Raw genomic sequence first — 14,608 nt, forward strand, 5'->3', positions numbered from 1 at the left:
GCACCGCCATTCGATATGATCATGGCTGATCATCCAACTCAGTATCCCATCCCTGCCCTCTCTCCATACCCCCTGATCCCTTTAGCCACAAGGGCCACATCTAACTCCCTCTTAAATATAGCCAATGAACTGGCCTCAACTACCTTCTGTGGCAGAGAATTCCACAGATTCACCACTCTCTGTGTAAAAAAACAAAAATCATTCCATGTTAATAAATTCATAAATTCATAACTTCTAGGAGAATAATTAGGCAATTTGGCCATTCAAGTCTACTCCACCATTGGCTGATCATGGCTGATTTATCTTTCCCTCTCAACCCCATTCTCCTGCCTTCTCCCTATTACCCTCGACACCCGCACTAATCAAGAATCTGTCAATCTCCGCCTTAAAAATATCCACAGCCTCCACAGCCGTCTGTGGCAATGAATTCCACAGATTCACCACCTTCTGACTGAATAAATTTCTCCTCATCCCTTTCCTAAAGGTACGTCCTCTTATTCAGAGGCAACCAGGGCACCTGGGTACAACCCACGTGGTCACAGGTAGAACGTACAAACTGTGTACAGGCAGCTCCCGGAGTCAGGACCGAACCCTAGATTCGATTCCCCCAAACTATTGCAAGGAGCAGCAGCGATATTATTCCTGTGCCTCAGCCCATTTTTACCAAAGCCAATTAACCTACAAACCTGGTCACCTTATGGAGTGTCGGAGGAAACCGGAGCACCCAGGGTAAACCCACGCAGGTCACGGGGAGAACGTGCAAACTCCGTACAGACAGCTCCCGTAGTCAGGATTGAACCCAGTTCCCTGGCGCTGTAGGTCAGCAACTCTACCCGTGCGCCACCGTGCCGCCCAGTTACTCCAGCACATTGTATCCTTTTGTGTATTCACCAGCGCCTGCAGTTCCTTGCTCCTACATTGCCCCCACTCCGCTGAGCCTCTGCGATACTTCACCATCCATGTTCATAAGGGATAGGAGCAGAATTAGGCCATTTGGCCCATCAAGTCTACTCTGCCATTCAATCATGGCTGATCTATCTCTCCCTCCGAACCCCATTCTCCTGCCTTCTCCCCATAACCCCTGACACCCGCACTAATCACCTGTACTCGCTGGAGCCAAGAGAAGGGGGTGACTAGGACTTTACTCATCCCAACCCTGTCTCCTGTCGGCTCTCTCTCGCTCCGTTCCTCTCCCCCACTACACACTCCACGCACTGGTGCAGCCCGGTGAGGCGAGACGGGCACAGTTTGAGAGGCAGACAGCGTGGAGATTTGAAATCCCCATCCTGACTGCACTCAGCTGTCGGAGCTGCCACTGAGCCACCCAGAGCAACCGTCAGCGCTTCTAGTTTCGGGGGGAGCTCAGCGGGCAGGGAAAATCATTCCAACCGCCCGCCCGCCCGTGCTGAGTTGCAAGAAAACTGGAACGTAATGCACGCGGTAATGAAATAGCAAGAGAAGAGGGCTGGAAAAATCAATTGCAATCTTCACTTCCCATTGAATTGGTTATTGATCCCTTATCTCCCACATCTCGTGCCCTGCGCAGGGGAGAAGGGAAATTAATATGTATTTTATCACACAAAACGGCAGGAACAGCGGGAAGTGACTTCATTAGTCACCAGAAGGTTCACCAGACCGATTCCTGGGATGTCAGGACTTTCATATGAAGAAAGACTGGATAGACTCGGCTTGTACTCGCTAGAATTTAGAGGATCAAGGGGGGATCTTATAGAAACTTACAACATTCTTAAGAGGCTGGACAGGCTAGATGCAGGAAGATTGTTCCCGATGTTGGGGAAGTCCAGAACAAGGGGTCACAGTTTAAGGATAAGGGGGAAATCTTTTAGGACCGAGATGAGAAAAACATTTTTCACACAGAGAGTGGTGAATCTGTGGAACTCTCTAAATTAAATTAAATTAAAATTAAATTTCTTTATTTATATAGCACATTTTTAGTCAACTTGCATTGACCCCAAAGTGCTTCACATAATTACATTCACACACACAGGCAAAGATGGGTGAAGTGTCTTGCCCAAGGACACACACAGGCAAAGGTGGGTGAAGTGTCTTGCCCAAGGACACAATGACAGTATGCACTCCAAGCGGGATTCGAACCAGCTACCTTCCGGTTGCCAGCCGAACACTTAGCCCATTGTGCCATCTGTCCACAGAAGGTAGTTGAGGCCAGTTCATTGGCTATATTTAAAAGGGAGTTAGATGTGGCCCTTGTGGCTAAAGGGATCAGGGGGTATGGAGAGAAGGCAGGCACAGGATACTGAGTTGGATGATCAGCCATGATCATATTGAATGGCGGTGCAGGCTCGAAGGGCCGAATGGCCTACTCCTGCACCTATTTTCTATGTTTCTATGTTTCTATGTTTTCTATGTCTATGTTCATAAGTGATAGGAGCAGAATTAGGCCATTCGGCCCATCAAGTCTACGCCGCCATTCAATCATGGCTGATCTATCTTTCCCTCCTAACCTCATTGTCCTGCCTTCTCCATATAACCACTGATACGACACGATAGAACTTTATTGATCCCAGGAGGGAAATTGATCGGCCAACACAAGATGCATGAAATATTAAACACAAGATACATGAAACATGACATTAAAGTGTGAGTGGAAAGGCTTGGAGATGTGTAAAGATTTGGGGGGGGGGGGGGGGGAGGTGGAGTCAGTCTACCCCACAACAGAAGGGGAGGAGTTGTACAGTTTGATAGCCACATGGAAAAAGGATCTCCCGTGGGGTTCTGTGCTGCAAGTTAGGTCTTTATTCTTTGGAGCGCGGAAGGTTAAGGGGGGACTTGATAGAGGTCTTTAAAATGATGAGAGGGATAGACAGAATTGACGTGGATAAGCTTTTCCCACTGAGAGTAGGGAAGATTCAAACAAGAGGATATGACTTCAGAATTAAGGGACAGAAGTTTAGGGGTAACATGAGGGGGAACTTCTTTACTCAGAGAGTGGTGGCTGTGTGGAATGAGCTTCCAGTGGAGGTGGTGGAGGCAGGTTCGATTTTATCATTTAAAAATAAATTGGATAGTTATATGGACGGGAAAGGAATGGAGGGTTATGGTCTGAGTGCAGGTAGATGGGACTAGAGGAGAATACGTGTTCGGCACGGACTAGAAGGGCCGAGATGGCCTGTTTCCGTGCTGTAATTGTTATATGGTTATATGGTTATGGTTGGTGGAACCAGTCTGTTGCTGAAGGTGCTCCTCAGGTTGACCAGTGTGTCATGAAGGGGGGGGGTGAGCTGTATTGGCCAAGATTGCCCAAGACACCCGTACTAATCACAAATCTATCTATTTGCGCCAAATAAATATCCATTGACTTGGCCTCCACAGCCATACGTGGGGCCAACTCATTTGGATACAATGATGTTTGTGCTAAAAATGCAAAAAAAATATTGAAAGGCACAGTTTCAAATTCAATCACAATCACAGCGCTGAACTACTATCTACCTCATTGGGTTCCCTCAGGCTATCATTGATTGGACTTTACTGGCTTTACCTTGCACTAAACGTTATTCCCTTATCATGTATCTGTACACTGTAAATGGCTTGCTTGTAATCATGTGTTGTCTTTCCGCTGACTGGTTAGCACGCAACAAAAGCTTTTCACTGTACACGTGACGATAGACTAAACTAATATCAGGCAACTGAACCATCCTACCAACATCTAGAAACAGTCCTGAGCTACTATCTACCTCATTGGAGAAGCTCAGACTATCTTTGATCGGACTTTAATGGACTTTATCTTGCATGAAACGTTATTCATGTCATTCCCTTTATCATGTATCCGTACATTGTGGATGGCTGGATTTTAATCATCTGTTGTCATTCCGCTGACTGGTTAGCATGCAACGAGCTTTTCACTGTACCTCGGTACACGTGACAATAAACCAAACTAAACTAAACAGCGCTGCTACAGAGACACAAGGAACTGCAGGTGCTGAATCTTGAGCAAAACACAAAGTACTGGAGGAATTCAGTGGGTCAGGCAGCAGCTATGGTGGGAAAGGACAGGCAAGGTTTCAGGTCAGTAATGCCCCTGTCCCACTTAGGAAACCTGAACGGAAACCTCTGGAGACTTTGCGCCCCACCCAAGGTTTCCGTGCGGTTCCCGGAGGTTGCAGGTGGTTGCCGGAGGTTGCAGGTAGTGGAAGCAGGTAGGGAGACTGACAAAAAACCTCCGGGAACCTCACGGAAACCTTGGATGGGGCGCAAAGTCTCCAGAGGTTTCCGTTCAGGTTTCCAAAGTGGGACAGGGGCATAAGTTCCCAACCCAAAATGTTGTCTGTTCATTCATTCCACAGGTGCTGCCTGACCCACTGAGTTCCTCCAGTACTTTGAGTTTTGCACTTTAAACTATAGGCTGCGGCATGGAAAGAGGCCCTTTGGCTCACCGGGTCTGTATCGATCAGCGATCCCAGTACACTAACGCACTAGGGGCAATTTTACAATTTTACCGAAGCCAATTAATATCCTTGGAGTTTGGGAGGAAACCGGAGCGCCCGGAGAAAACCCACGCGGTCACATGGAGAACGTACAAACTTGGTACGGATGACACCCATAGTCAGGATCAAACCCCCAAGTCTCTGGCGCTGGAAGGCACCAACTCTACCACTGTGCCACCCCGACATCTATAGTACAGGGCTGTGAATGTCAGGCTGGCTCTGCAGTTTGAACTCCTGCTGAGAATCGTGACCTTCTGACTCAGAACTGAGGGCGTTTCCAGCTGAGACAACCAACACCTCCATGATAAATATAGTACGAGACAATCTGTGAATAACTCCCCCTAATGTAGATCTGTGCAACACATTGACGTATTGATAACATCTGCTGATCACTTCATTATGCTTATAGTTCTTAGCGGAAAGGCCGGAGGTTTCGTAAGAGTTTATCACTTCAGGAAGAAACTTGAGACTTGCAAAATATTCGGCAAGATTTGCTCAAATTTCCAATCAGGAAATTTGCTATTCTATAATAATGAGATGACCTACCACAGATTGAAGGGGACAGTCCAATTCTCCTTTGTCTCGTAGATTGACACAAGATGCTGGAGTGACTCGGGTCACAACCCTTCTTTAAACCCACCCCGGAACATTGTCTATTCCTTTTCTCCAGAGATGCTGCCTGACCTGTTGAGTTACTCCAGCCTTTTGTGTCTGACATAGAGTCATAGAGTGAAACAGTGGGGAAATAGGGCCTGTTTCCGTGCTGTATCTCTAAACTAAACTAAACCGAATATGTAAACATAGTACATTGTAATCAATGTAATAAACAAGAAGTACGGTGTGTATATATACACATATTCACATATACATATATATAAATATGTGTGTGTGTGTGTGTGTAGGAAGGGACTGCACACAAAATTCTGCAGTAACTCAGTGGGACAGGCAGTGTCTCTTAAGAGAAGGAATGGGTGACATTTTGGGTTGAGATCCTCCTTCAGAAGAAGGGTCTCATCTGAAGAAGGGTCTCGACCTGAAACCTCATCCATTCCTTTTACACAGTGTATATATATATATATATATATGGACATGCACATGCACATATATGTGCACATTAAAAACCCCAATAATAGTGCAAAAATAACAATAATAGTCTATGCAGTTCAGAGCTTATTTGAGGTTGTCGCGTTTAATAGCCTGATGGCTGTAGGGAAACATAGAAACATAAAAACTAGGTGCAGGAGTAGGCCATTCGGCCCTTCGAGCCTGCACCGCCATTCAATATGATCATGGCAGATCATCCAACTCAGTATCCTGTACCTGCCTTCTCTGCATACCCCCTGATCCCTTTAGCCCCAAGGGCCACATCTAACACCCTCTTAAATATAATAATAATAATAATGGATGGGATTTATATAGCGCCTTTCTAATGCTCAAGGCGCTTTACATCGCATTATTCATTCACTCCTCAGTCACATTCGGTGGTGGTAAGCTACTTCTGTAGCCACAGCTGCCCTGGGGCAGACTGACGGAAGCGTGGCTGCCATTCTGCGCCTACGGCCCCTCCGACCACCACCAATCACTCACACACATTCACACACATTCACACACAGGCAAAGGTGGGTGAAGTGTCTTGCCCAAGGACACAGCGACAGTATGCACTCCAAGCGGGATTCGAACCGGCTACCTTCCGGTTGCCAGCCGAACACTTAGCCCATTGTGCCATCTGTCGTCCCAATATAGCCAATGAACTGGCCTCAGAAGCTGCTCCTGAACCTGGCCGATATATTTTTCAGGCTCCTGTACCTTCTGGTATGAATGCTGTGTGAATCTATGACAGGGACAATTAGGATAAGTTTCAAAAATGCTGGCACAGGAAGAGCAGCCTAACTAGTCTTCTCCTGCCCACTCTGAGACACTTAGAGAGTGTAGAGTGATCTCGGATAATTATGCAGCTGGAAATTATTGCATTGCATCACAACTACATTTCACTTTAATCCCATTTGAGTTAAGACGCCCTGTATAATCGTGTTTGTCTTACAATGCAGCATGTAAAAGTGGATTAAATTATTGCCTCTGGTGTTAGAATGCAGATGAGAAATTCCTTGACAGCTCTGGGCCAGGGAAGTGCCAGTCCTGTCAGGGCCGCTGAGTTAAAGGGGCGGCCATGGTAGAGTTGCTGCCTTACAGCACTTGCAGTGTCAGAGACCCGGGTTCGATCCCGACTACGGGTGCTGTCTGTGTGGAGTCTGTACGTTCTCCCCGTGGGTTTTCTCCGAGACCTTCGGTTTTCACCCAAACTCCAAAGACGTACAGGTCTTGTAGGCTAATTGGCTTGGTCCAAATGTTTAAATTGTCCCCTGGTGTGTGTAGGATAGTGTTAGCGTGCGGGGATCGCTGCGAGGCGCGGGCTCGGTGGGCCTGTTTCCGCGCTGTTTCTCGAAACTAAACTAAAGGAAAAAAAAATTAAAGTCTGCAGAGTTGTGAACCAGTGCATGTTTGAGCATAACCGAGCCAAGCTCCAGTCATAGAGTCATAGAGTGATACAGTGTGGAAACAGGCCCTTCAGCCCAACTTACCCACACTGGCCAACATGTCCCAGCTACACTAGTCCCACCTGGTCCATATCTCTCCAAACATGTGCCTGTCTAACTGCTTCGTAAACGTTGGGATAGTCCCAGCCTCAACTACCTTCTCCAGCAGCTCGTTCCATACACCCGCCACCCTTTGTACGGAAAACAAGTGCTTGAGGAAACCAAAGATCTCGGAGAAAACCCACGCAGCTCACGGGGAGAACGTGCAAACTCTGCACAGACAGCACCCGTAGTCAGGATCGAACCTGGGTCTCTGGCGCTGTGAGGCAGCAACTCTACCGCTGCGCCACTGTGTTGGATCTATTGGGTCAAATGGCCCGTCTGTGTGGATCAAAGACACATTAGTTAGTTTAGTTTATTGTCACACGTACCGAGGTACAGGGAAACGCTTTATTGAGAGCAATCCAGTCAGCTGAATGACAATATAGAAACATAGAAACATAGACAATAGGTGCAGGAGTAGGCCATTTGGCCCTTCGAGCCTGCAACGCCATTCAATATGATCATGGCTGATCATCCAACATATACGGTTACAATCGAGCTGTCCACAGATTCCTGCAACAGTGAATAATGTTTAGTGTGCGATAAACTCCAGTAAAGTCCGATTAAAGATAGTCCGAGGATCTCCAATGAGGTCGATGATAGGTCAGGACCGCTCTCTAGTTGGTGATAGGATGGTTCAGTTGCCTGTTAACAGCTGGGAAGAAAAATTTGTAAATTCTGAATTAAAAGGATAGATTTGTAATAAACCAAAGTGTTAAAGGCCATTTGGAAATTAGCCTCAGGTCAATCAGAACAACATTGAAATGTGAGATAGGGGTTAACAGGCTAAATGGGATTCACCTATCCAAATGTTCCCATCTGAAGCAGTGACATTCCTGAATTATAACGCTGCAGTGTGATTTCATTGGGTATCCAGCAGAGGGAGCCTAGACCTGGAGGTAATCTACCAAAGGTAGACAAAGATGCTGGAGAAACTCAGCGGGTGCAGCAGCATCTATGGAGCGAAGGAAATAGGCAACGTTTCGGGCCGAAACCCTTCTTCAGACTGATAGGGGGTGGCGGGGAGAAGGAAAGAAAAAGGAGGAGGAGACAGCCCGAGGGCTGGGGGTTGGGCTAACAAAATTGGGAGAATTCAATGTTCAAGCCCGCAGGATGCAGGCTCCCCAGGCGGAATATGAGGTGCTGTTCCTCCAATTTCCAGTGTTGCTCACTCTGGCCATGGAGGAGACCCAGGACAGAGAGGTCGGATTGGAAATGGGAGGGGGAGTTGAAGTGCTGAGCCACCGGGAGGTCAGGTAGGTTCTTGCGGACCGAGCGGAGGTGTTCGGCGAAACGATCGCCCAGCCTCCGCTTGGTCTCACCGACGTAGATCAGCTGACATCTAGAGCAGCGGATGCAATAGATGAGGTTGGAGGAGATACAGGTGAACCTCTGTCGCACCTGGAACGACTGCTTGGGTCCTTGAATGGAGTCGAGGGGGGATCTACCAATATCATTTTAAAGCTGAGACAGACACATGGAGGGCGATTTTGGCCCAAATGCCATCACTAATCACCACATTGCTCAAAACACTCAATGAAATAGAAAGGAAACGATTATTGTTCTTTAATCACTGCTGTTCCAGCCCAATTCAACAATCCTTGGCGACCCTCTAATATCCTTAGGAGTATGTTCAAGAAGGAACTGCAGATGCTGGAAAATCGAAGGTAGACAGAAATGCTGGAGAAACTCAGCGGGTGCAGCAGCATCTATGGAGCGAAGGAAATAGGCGACCTTTCGGGCCGAAACCCTTCTTCAGACTGATGTGGGGGGAGGGGAGGGGGCGGGGGGGGGGGGGGAAGAAGAAAGGAAGAGGTGGAGCCAGAGGGCTGAGGGAGAGCTGTGAAGGGGAGGAGAAACCAAAGACTACCTGAAATTAGAGAAGTCAATGTTCATAGCGCTGGGGTGCAAACTGCCTAAGAGAAATATGAGGTGCTGCTCCTCCAATTTACAGTGGTCCTTACCGGAGTATTACTGGATTGTCAGTCTTCATAGGTTCTTGTCATAGGTACGGAATTAGGCCATTCGGCCCATCAAGTCCATTCTGCCTTTCAATCATGGCTGATATATCTATCCCTCCAAATCCAAAGGATCCAACTTGCTCTAATTTCTGGGAATTAACACATAGAAACATAGAAAATAGGTGCAGGAGTAGGCCATTCGGCCCTTCGAGCCTGCACTGCCATTCAATATGATCATGGCTGATCATCCAACTCAGTATCCTGTACCTGCCTTCTCTCCATACCCCCTCATCCCTTTAGCCACAAGGGCCACATCTAACTCCCTCTTAAATATAGCCAATGAACTGGCCTCAACTACCTTCTGTGGCAGAGAATTCCAGAGATTCACCGCACTCTCTGTGTGAAAAATGTTTTCCTCATCTCGGTCCTAAAAGATTTCCCCCTTATCCTTAAACTGTGACCCCTTGTTCTGGACTTCCCCAACATCGGGAATAATCTTCCTGCATCTAGCCTGTCCAACCCCTTAAGAATTTTGTAAGTTTCTATAAGATCCCCCCTCAATCTCCTAAATTCTAGCAAGTACAAGCCGAGTCTATCCAGTCTTTCTTCATATGAAAGTCCTGACATCCCAGGAATCAGTCTGGTGAACCTTCTCTGTACTCCCTCTATGGCAAGAATGTCTTTCCTCAGATTAGGAGACCAAAACTGTACGCAATACTCCAGGTGTGGTCTCACCAAGACCCTGTACAACTGCAGTAGAACCTCCCTGCTCCTATACTCAAATCCTTTCGCTTGGGCAGTTTGCACCCCAGCGTTATGAACATTGACTTCTCTAATTTACGATGGGTTTTTTGGAATGTAACCCCATCGTAAGTAGAGGAGCACCTGCCAGTAGCCATCAAATACGGGACAAAGGCTGTCCAGTATGGGACAAACCAATTTAGCCCAATATACGGGATGTCCCGGCTAATACGGGACAGTTGGCAATGATTGGTAAGGGCTTGGACACACTAGAGGCAGGAGACATGTTCCCGATGTTGGGGGAGTCCAGAACCAGGGGCCACACACAGTTTAAGAATGAGGAGTAAGCCATTTAGAACGGAGATGAGGAAACACTTTTTCTCACAGAGAGTGGTGAGTCTGTGGAATTCTCTGCCTCAGAGGGCGGTGGAGGCCGGTTCTCTGGATGCTTTCAAGAGAGAGCTAGATAGGGCTCTTAAAAATAGCGGAGTCAGGGGATATGGGGAGAAGGCAGGAACGGGGTACTGATTGGGGATGATCAACCATGATCACATTGAATGGCGGTGCAGGCTCGAAGGGCCGAATGGCCTCCTCCTGCACCTAGTGTCTATTGTCATCTAATTGGTTGGGGAACCGGAATGATTGACCTTTTGGGTGACCAATAGCAGCAATATGAAGGCTGTAAGTAGAGGATCATGTGAGGATTTCCATCAAAGATAAGGCCTTCAGCTGGCAAGCTAGCTTGTTGAATGCAAGGGGAATCAGGTAGTTGACTAGAAAAATGGCTGTTCAAATGTCCCTCTTACCTTGCACCCCATAACCTACTCCTTCAAGCAGAGTCCCCGATGCCTCTGTCATCATTGCACACTTTCCCTGTTGCCTCTGCCTATTGTTTGTCCAGAAAGTTTGCCCTTCCCTCCACATCCTGTCCAGAGTGCCACTGCTGCACCAAACTTCCTTGCCTGTTTCCTTTAAGCCTCCCCCCCCCCCCCCCCCCCCCCCCACACTCTCGGCTGTTTGGAGATAAAGTGTTCACACATGCCGCTCTCTCAAAGGTGGATTCTACGGAAAAGTAAGTTGTTATTGCACAGACCCCGGTCACTCCCCAATGGACTGGGAACGAATGATGTGTTCAAAATCTGATCCAAATGAATGAAACATTGCTCCATTCCGCAATCTATAATCTTGTACGTTCTCTGGTGTGTTTGTGGTGAATCAGCTCTTCGTGCCTGGTGATAAGAGACCGTGTCCTTGTACTCGTTGATGTCTTCCCTTACTGACACCCTCTCTCACTATACTTGTATCAGTTTGCTTCTGTGGAGAGAGGAATCTTTAGCCAGCAGGAATGGACTGCCAAAGGCTTCTGCTTCGGTAGAAAAGGTACTTTGACGGTTTGGTGTTGACGTTTGCAGCGAGCTTTAGATATAATGATGGACGCTGTCTACTGTTTGACTGCGTGCCTTGAACAAAATCACGGTCTGGACTGTGTAATGGAATTGCATTGAACTACTCTGGTGAGTGAGCTATGCCCTGGTACAGAGATACAGATGCAAATCCCTTGTACGAATGGATCCCAAGTAAATCAATGAATAACATTTAATGGCAATTGAAGGCAAGAACAATGGGTTTACTAAGTCTTAGCAAATCTTTTTTCTTTTCGAATACTATTTAATTTGGCACTCTTTTAAAAATTTTTTATCTTCAACCCGTCCAATTATTTCTTAATGTGTTTCTACTGTTTAGATAAAGGCGGACATAAAGCAGAACTAATACGGCCCATCCCAATGTCGGGCCCTTTACACAAATTTATCTTGGCTCGACTGATTGACCTGAGGTTAAACATAATTCTTGTTTCCTATCGGGACTAAGAATTTATCCGCATAAAAGAAACGCAATGAAGTATGAATCTCGCAGCTGTAAGCACTCCTAGCGGCACCTAACGCCGGGGTAGGTGGGCCTGGTGTGACAACTAGACATCGGAGGAACTTGCTGTGTACGTGTAGGAAGGAACTGCAGATGGTGGTTTAAACCCAAGATAGACACAAAAAGCTGGAATAACTCGGAAGGGTCTCGACCCGAAATGTCACCTACACCATTCCTCCCAAAGATGCTGTCTGACCTGCTGAGTTACTCGAGCTTTTTATGTCTATCTTGCTGTGCATGTGGCTGGTTTAGTATTAATTTGGGCGGCGCAGCTGGTGGAGCTGCTGCCTCACAGCGCCAGGTTCGATCCTGGCTTCGGGTGCTGTGTCTGTGCGGAGTTCGCACGTTCCACCTGTGTCCGCGTGGGTTTTTCTCCGGGTGCTCCGGTTTCCTCCCACATCCCAAAGACGTGCGGTGTTTGTAGGTTAATTGGTCCTCTGTAAATTGCTCCAAATGTGTAGGGGGTGCATGAGAAAGGTGGATAGTGTGAGGAGTGAAAGAGGGGGGTCGCTGGTATTCAGGTGAGGTGACGGTGAAGGCTAGGACAGCTTGGACTGTGTGGAACGAGACCCGAACCTGGTGACTGGTGCAAGTGGACTCATGCATGTGGTACTTAAATGGGGATTGTCTTTGTAAATGGCAAAAATCTCACTGATCTATGTGCAAAAAATGTATTTTACACTAAGTTGGTACACGTGACAATAAAAAAGGAATCACCTGAACCGTTAGAAAGAAGATGAGGAGGAATTTCTTTAGTCAGAGGGTGGTGAATCTGTGGAATTTGTTGCTATGGGCGGCTGTGGAGGACAAGTCAATGGGTATTTTTAATGCGGAGATTGACAGAATCTTGATTAGTACGGGTGTCAGAGGTTACGGGGAGAAGGCAAGTCAAGAGTCAAGAGAGTTTATTGTCATGTGTCCCAGATAGGACAATGACATTCTTGCTTTGCTTTAGCACAACAGAATATTGTAGGCATAAATACAGAACAGATCAGATCAGTGTGACCATATATCATAGAATATATATATATATATATATATACACATAAATACACAGATGAACTGCAATAGGCTGTTGTAGTTCAGAGTTTGTTTGAAGTTGTGTTTAATAGCCTGATGGCTGTGGGGAAGGGACTATTCCTGAACCTGGATGTTGCAGATTTCAGGCTCCTGTACCTTCTACCTGATGGCAGCGGAGAGATGAGTGTGTGGCCAGGATGGTGTGGGTCCTTGATGATGCTGCCAGCCTTTTTGAGGCAGCGACTGCGATAGATCCCCTCGATGGTAGGGAGGTCAGAGCCGATGATGGACTGGGCAGGAGAATGGGGTTGAGAGGGAGAGATAGATCAGCCATGATTGAATGGTGGAGTAGACTTGATGGGCCGAATGGCCTAATTCTGCTCCTAAAACCTATCAACGTGAACTCGGTGGGTTTGGCTCCGGTTTCCTCCCACACACCATAGACGTGTGGAATTGCAGGTTAATTGGCCCACTGTAGTCTGGATGGGCAAGTGGGATAATATGGAACTAGTCTGAACGGAGTGATCAATGGTCGGTGTGGACTCGGTGGGCCGAAGGGCCTAGTTTCCGTGCTGCCCCTCTAAGCCAAGCCGGTGCGAGTGTTGCCAGTAACAGGGCCTCCTCTCATCCCCTCTCCAGATTCGGACAAGTCCAGCGCGCACATGATCTCGGCAGATGACGTGGAGTACCCACGGGAATACCGCACCCTGGGCAACGGAACCCGCCGCTTCTCCAACGTGGGCCTGGTCCACACCTCGGAACGGCGGCACACGGTGATCGCCGCGCAGAGCCTGGAGGCGCTCACCGGCATGCAGAAGTCCGACATGGACAGGAAGAGGGAGGCCTTCCTGGACCACCTGAAGCACAAGTACCCGCATCATGCCACGGCCATCCGCGGGCAGCAGGAACGACTCAGGGAACAGGTACGTCAGCAGGATGCAGCTCCACTTCCCCGACTCACTGCCCACGCTGCCATTCAGCATTGTTTGTGTCGGCCAATGTAATGCTACAGGATACAGGGCAAGGTAAAGCCTGATTATAGATAGTTGTCTGTCTATGGTTTAGAGAGGAAATGTTGCCATTACCTAATCCGGCCTGTGTTTGCCTCGAAGATAGACACAGAATGTCTCCAATATAAATTGGATAGTTATATGGACGGGAAAGGAATGGAGGGTTATGGTCTGAGCGCAGGTAGATGGGACTAGGGGAGAATACGTGTTCGGCACGGACTAGAAGGGTCGAGATGGCCTGTTTCCGTGCTGTAATTGTTATATGGTTATATGGTTATATGAATGCTGGAGTAACTCAGCAGGACAGGCAGCATCTTTGGAGAGAAGGAATGGGTGATGTTTCGGGTCAAGACCCTTCTTCAGACTGACGTCAGGGGAGCGGGCGGGAAAGAGATAAAATGTGGTCGCAGTAAGAGTGGCCGGAGAACTGGGAGGGTGGAGGGGATGGAGAGAAGGTGAAAAAAGTGGTGACTTGAGGTTAGAGAAGTCAATGTTCATGCCACTGGAGTGTAAGCTGCCCAAGTGAAATAAGAGGTGGTGCTTCTCCAATTTGCTCTGGGCCTCACTCTGACAGTGGAGGAGGCCCAGGACAGAAAGGTCCGATTGGGAATGGGAGATCGGGTAGGTTAAGGCCGAGACTGCGTTTGGTCTCTCCGATGTACAGGAGTCCACACCAGCCCTGTGTTTGCCTCTAACCCCATCAACGTGGTGACATTATGGTTTAGTTTCGCTCAATTTGATTTTCTTATTGTCACGTGTACAGAGGTACAGTGAAAAGCTTTTTGTCGCGGTCTTTCAAGCCAATGAAAGAATCAGCATGATTACAGCATGATCAGCATGATAGCAAAAGGATT

The 14,608-nt window shown here is 47.7% G+C and overlaps 1 protein-coding gene across 10 annotated transcripts in view; it reads left to right on the forward strand.

Moving 5' to 3' along the window:
* The window catches only part of srcin1 (SRC kinase signaling inhibitor 1), a 343,123-nt gene that overhangs the window by 164,009 nt on the left and 164,506 nt on the right, over positions 1 to 14,608 (forward strand). For 8 of the 10 annotated variants that reach the window (XM_033034920.1, XM_033034907.1, XM_033034908.1 and 5 more), the window contains one exon: positions 13,384 to 13,667. In XM_033034920.1, the coding sequence (XP_032890811.1) occupies positions 13,384 to 13,667 (284 nt within the window). Of the gene's footprint in view, positions 1 to 13,383; positions 13,668 to 14,608 lie in introns of those variants that run through there. The other 2 variants (XM_033034914.1, XM_033034917.1) reach the window with 1 other exon arrangement.

Source organism: Amblyraja radiata, chromosome 16, assembly GCF_010909765.2.
Source record: "Amblyraja radiata isolate CabotCenter1 chromosome 16, sAmbRad1.1.pri, whole genome shotgun sequence".
NCBI lineage: Eukaryota > Metazoa > Chordata > Chondrichthyes > Rajiformes > Rajidae > Amblyraja > Amblyraja radiata.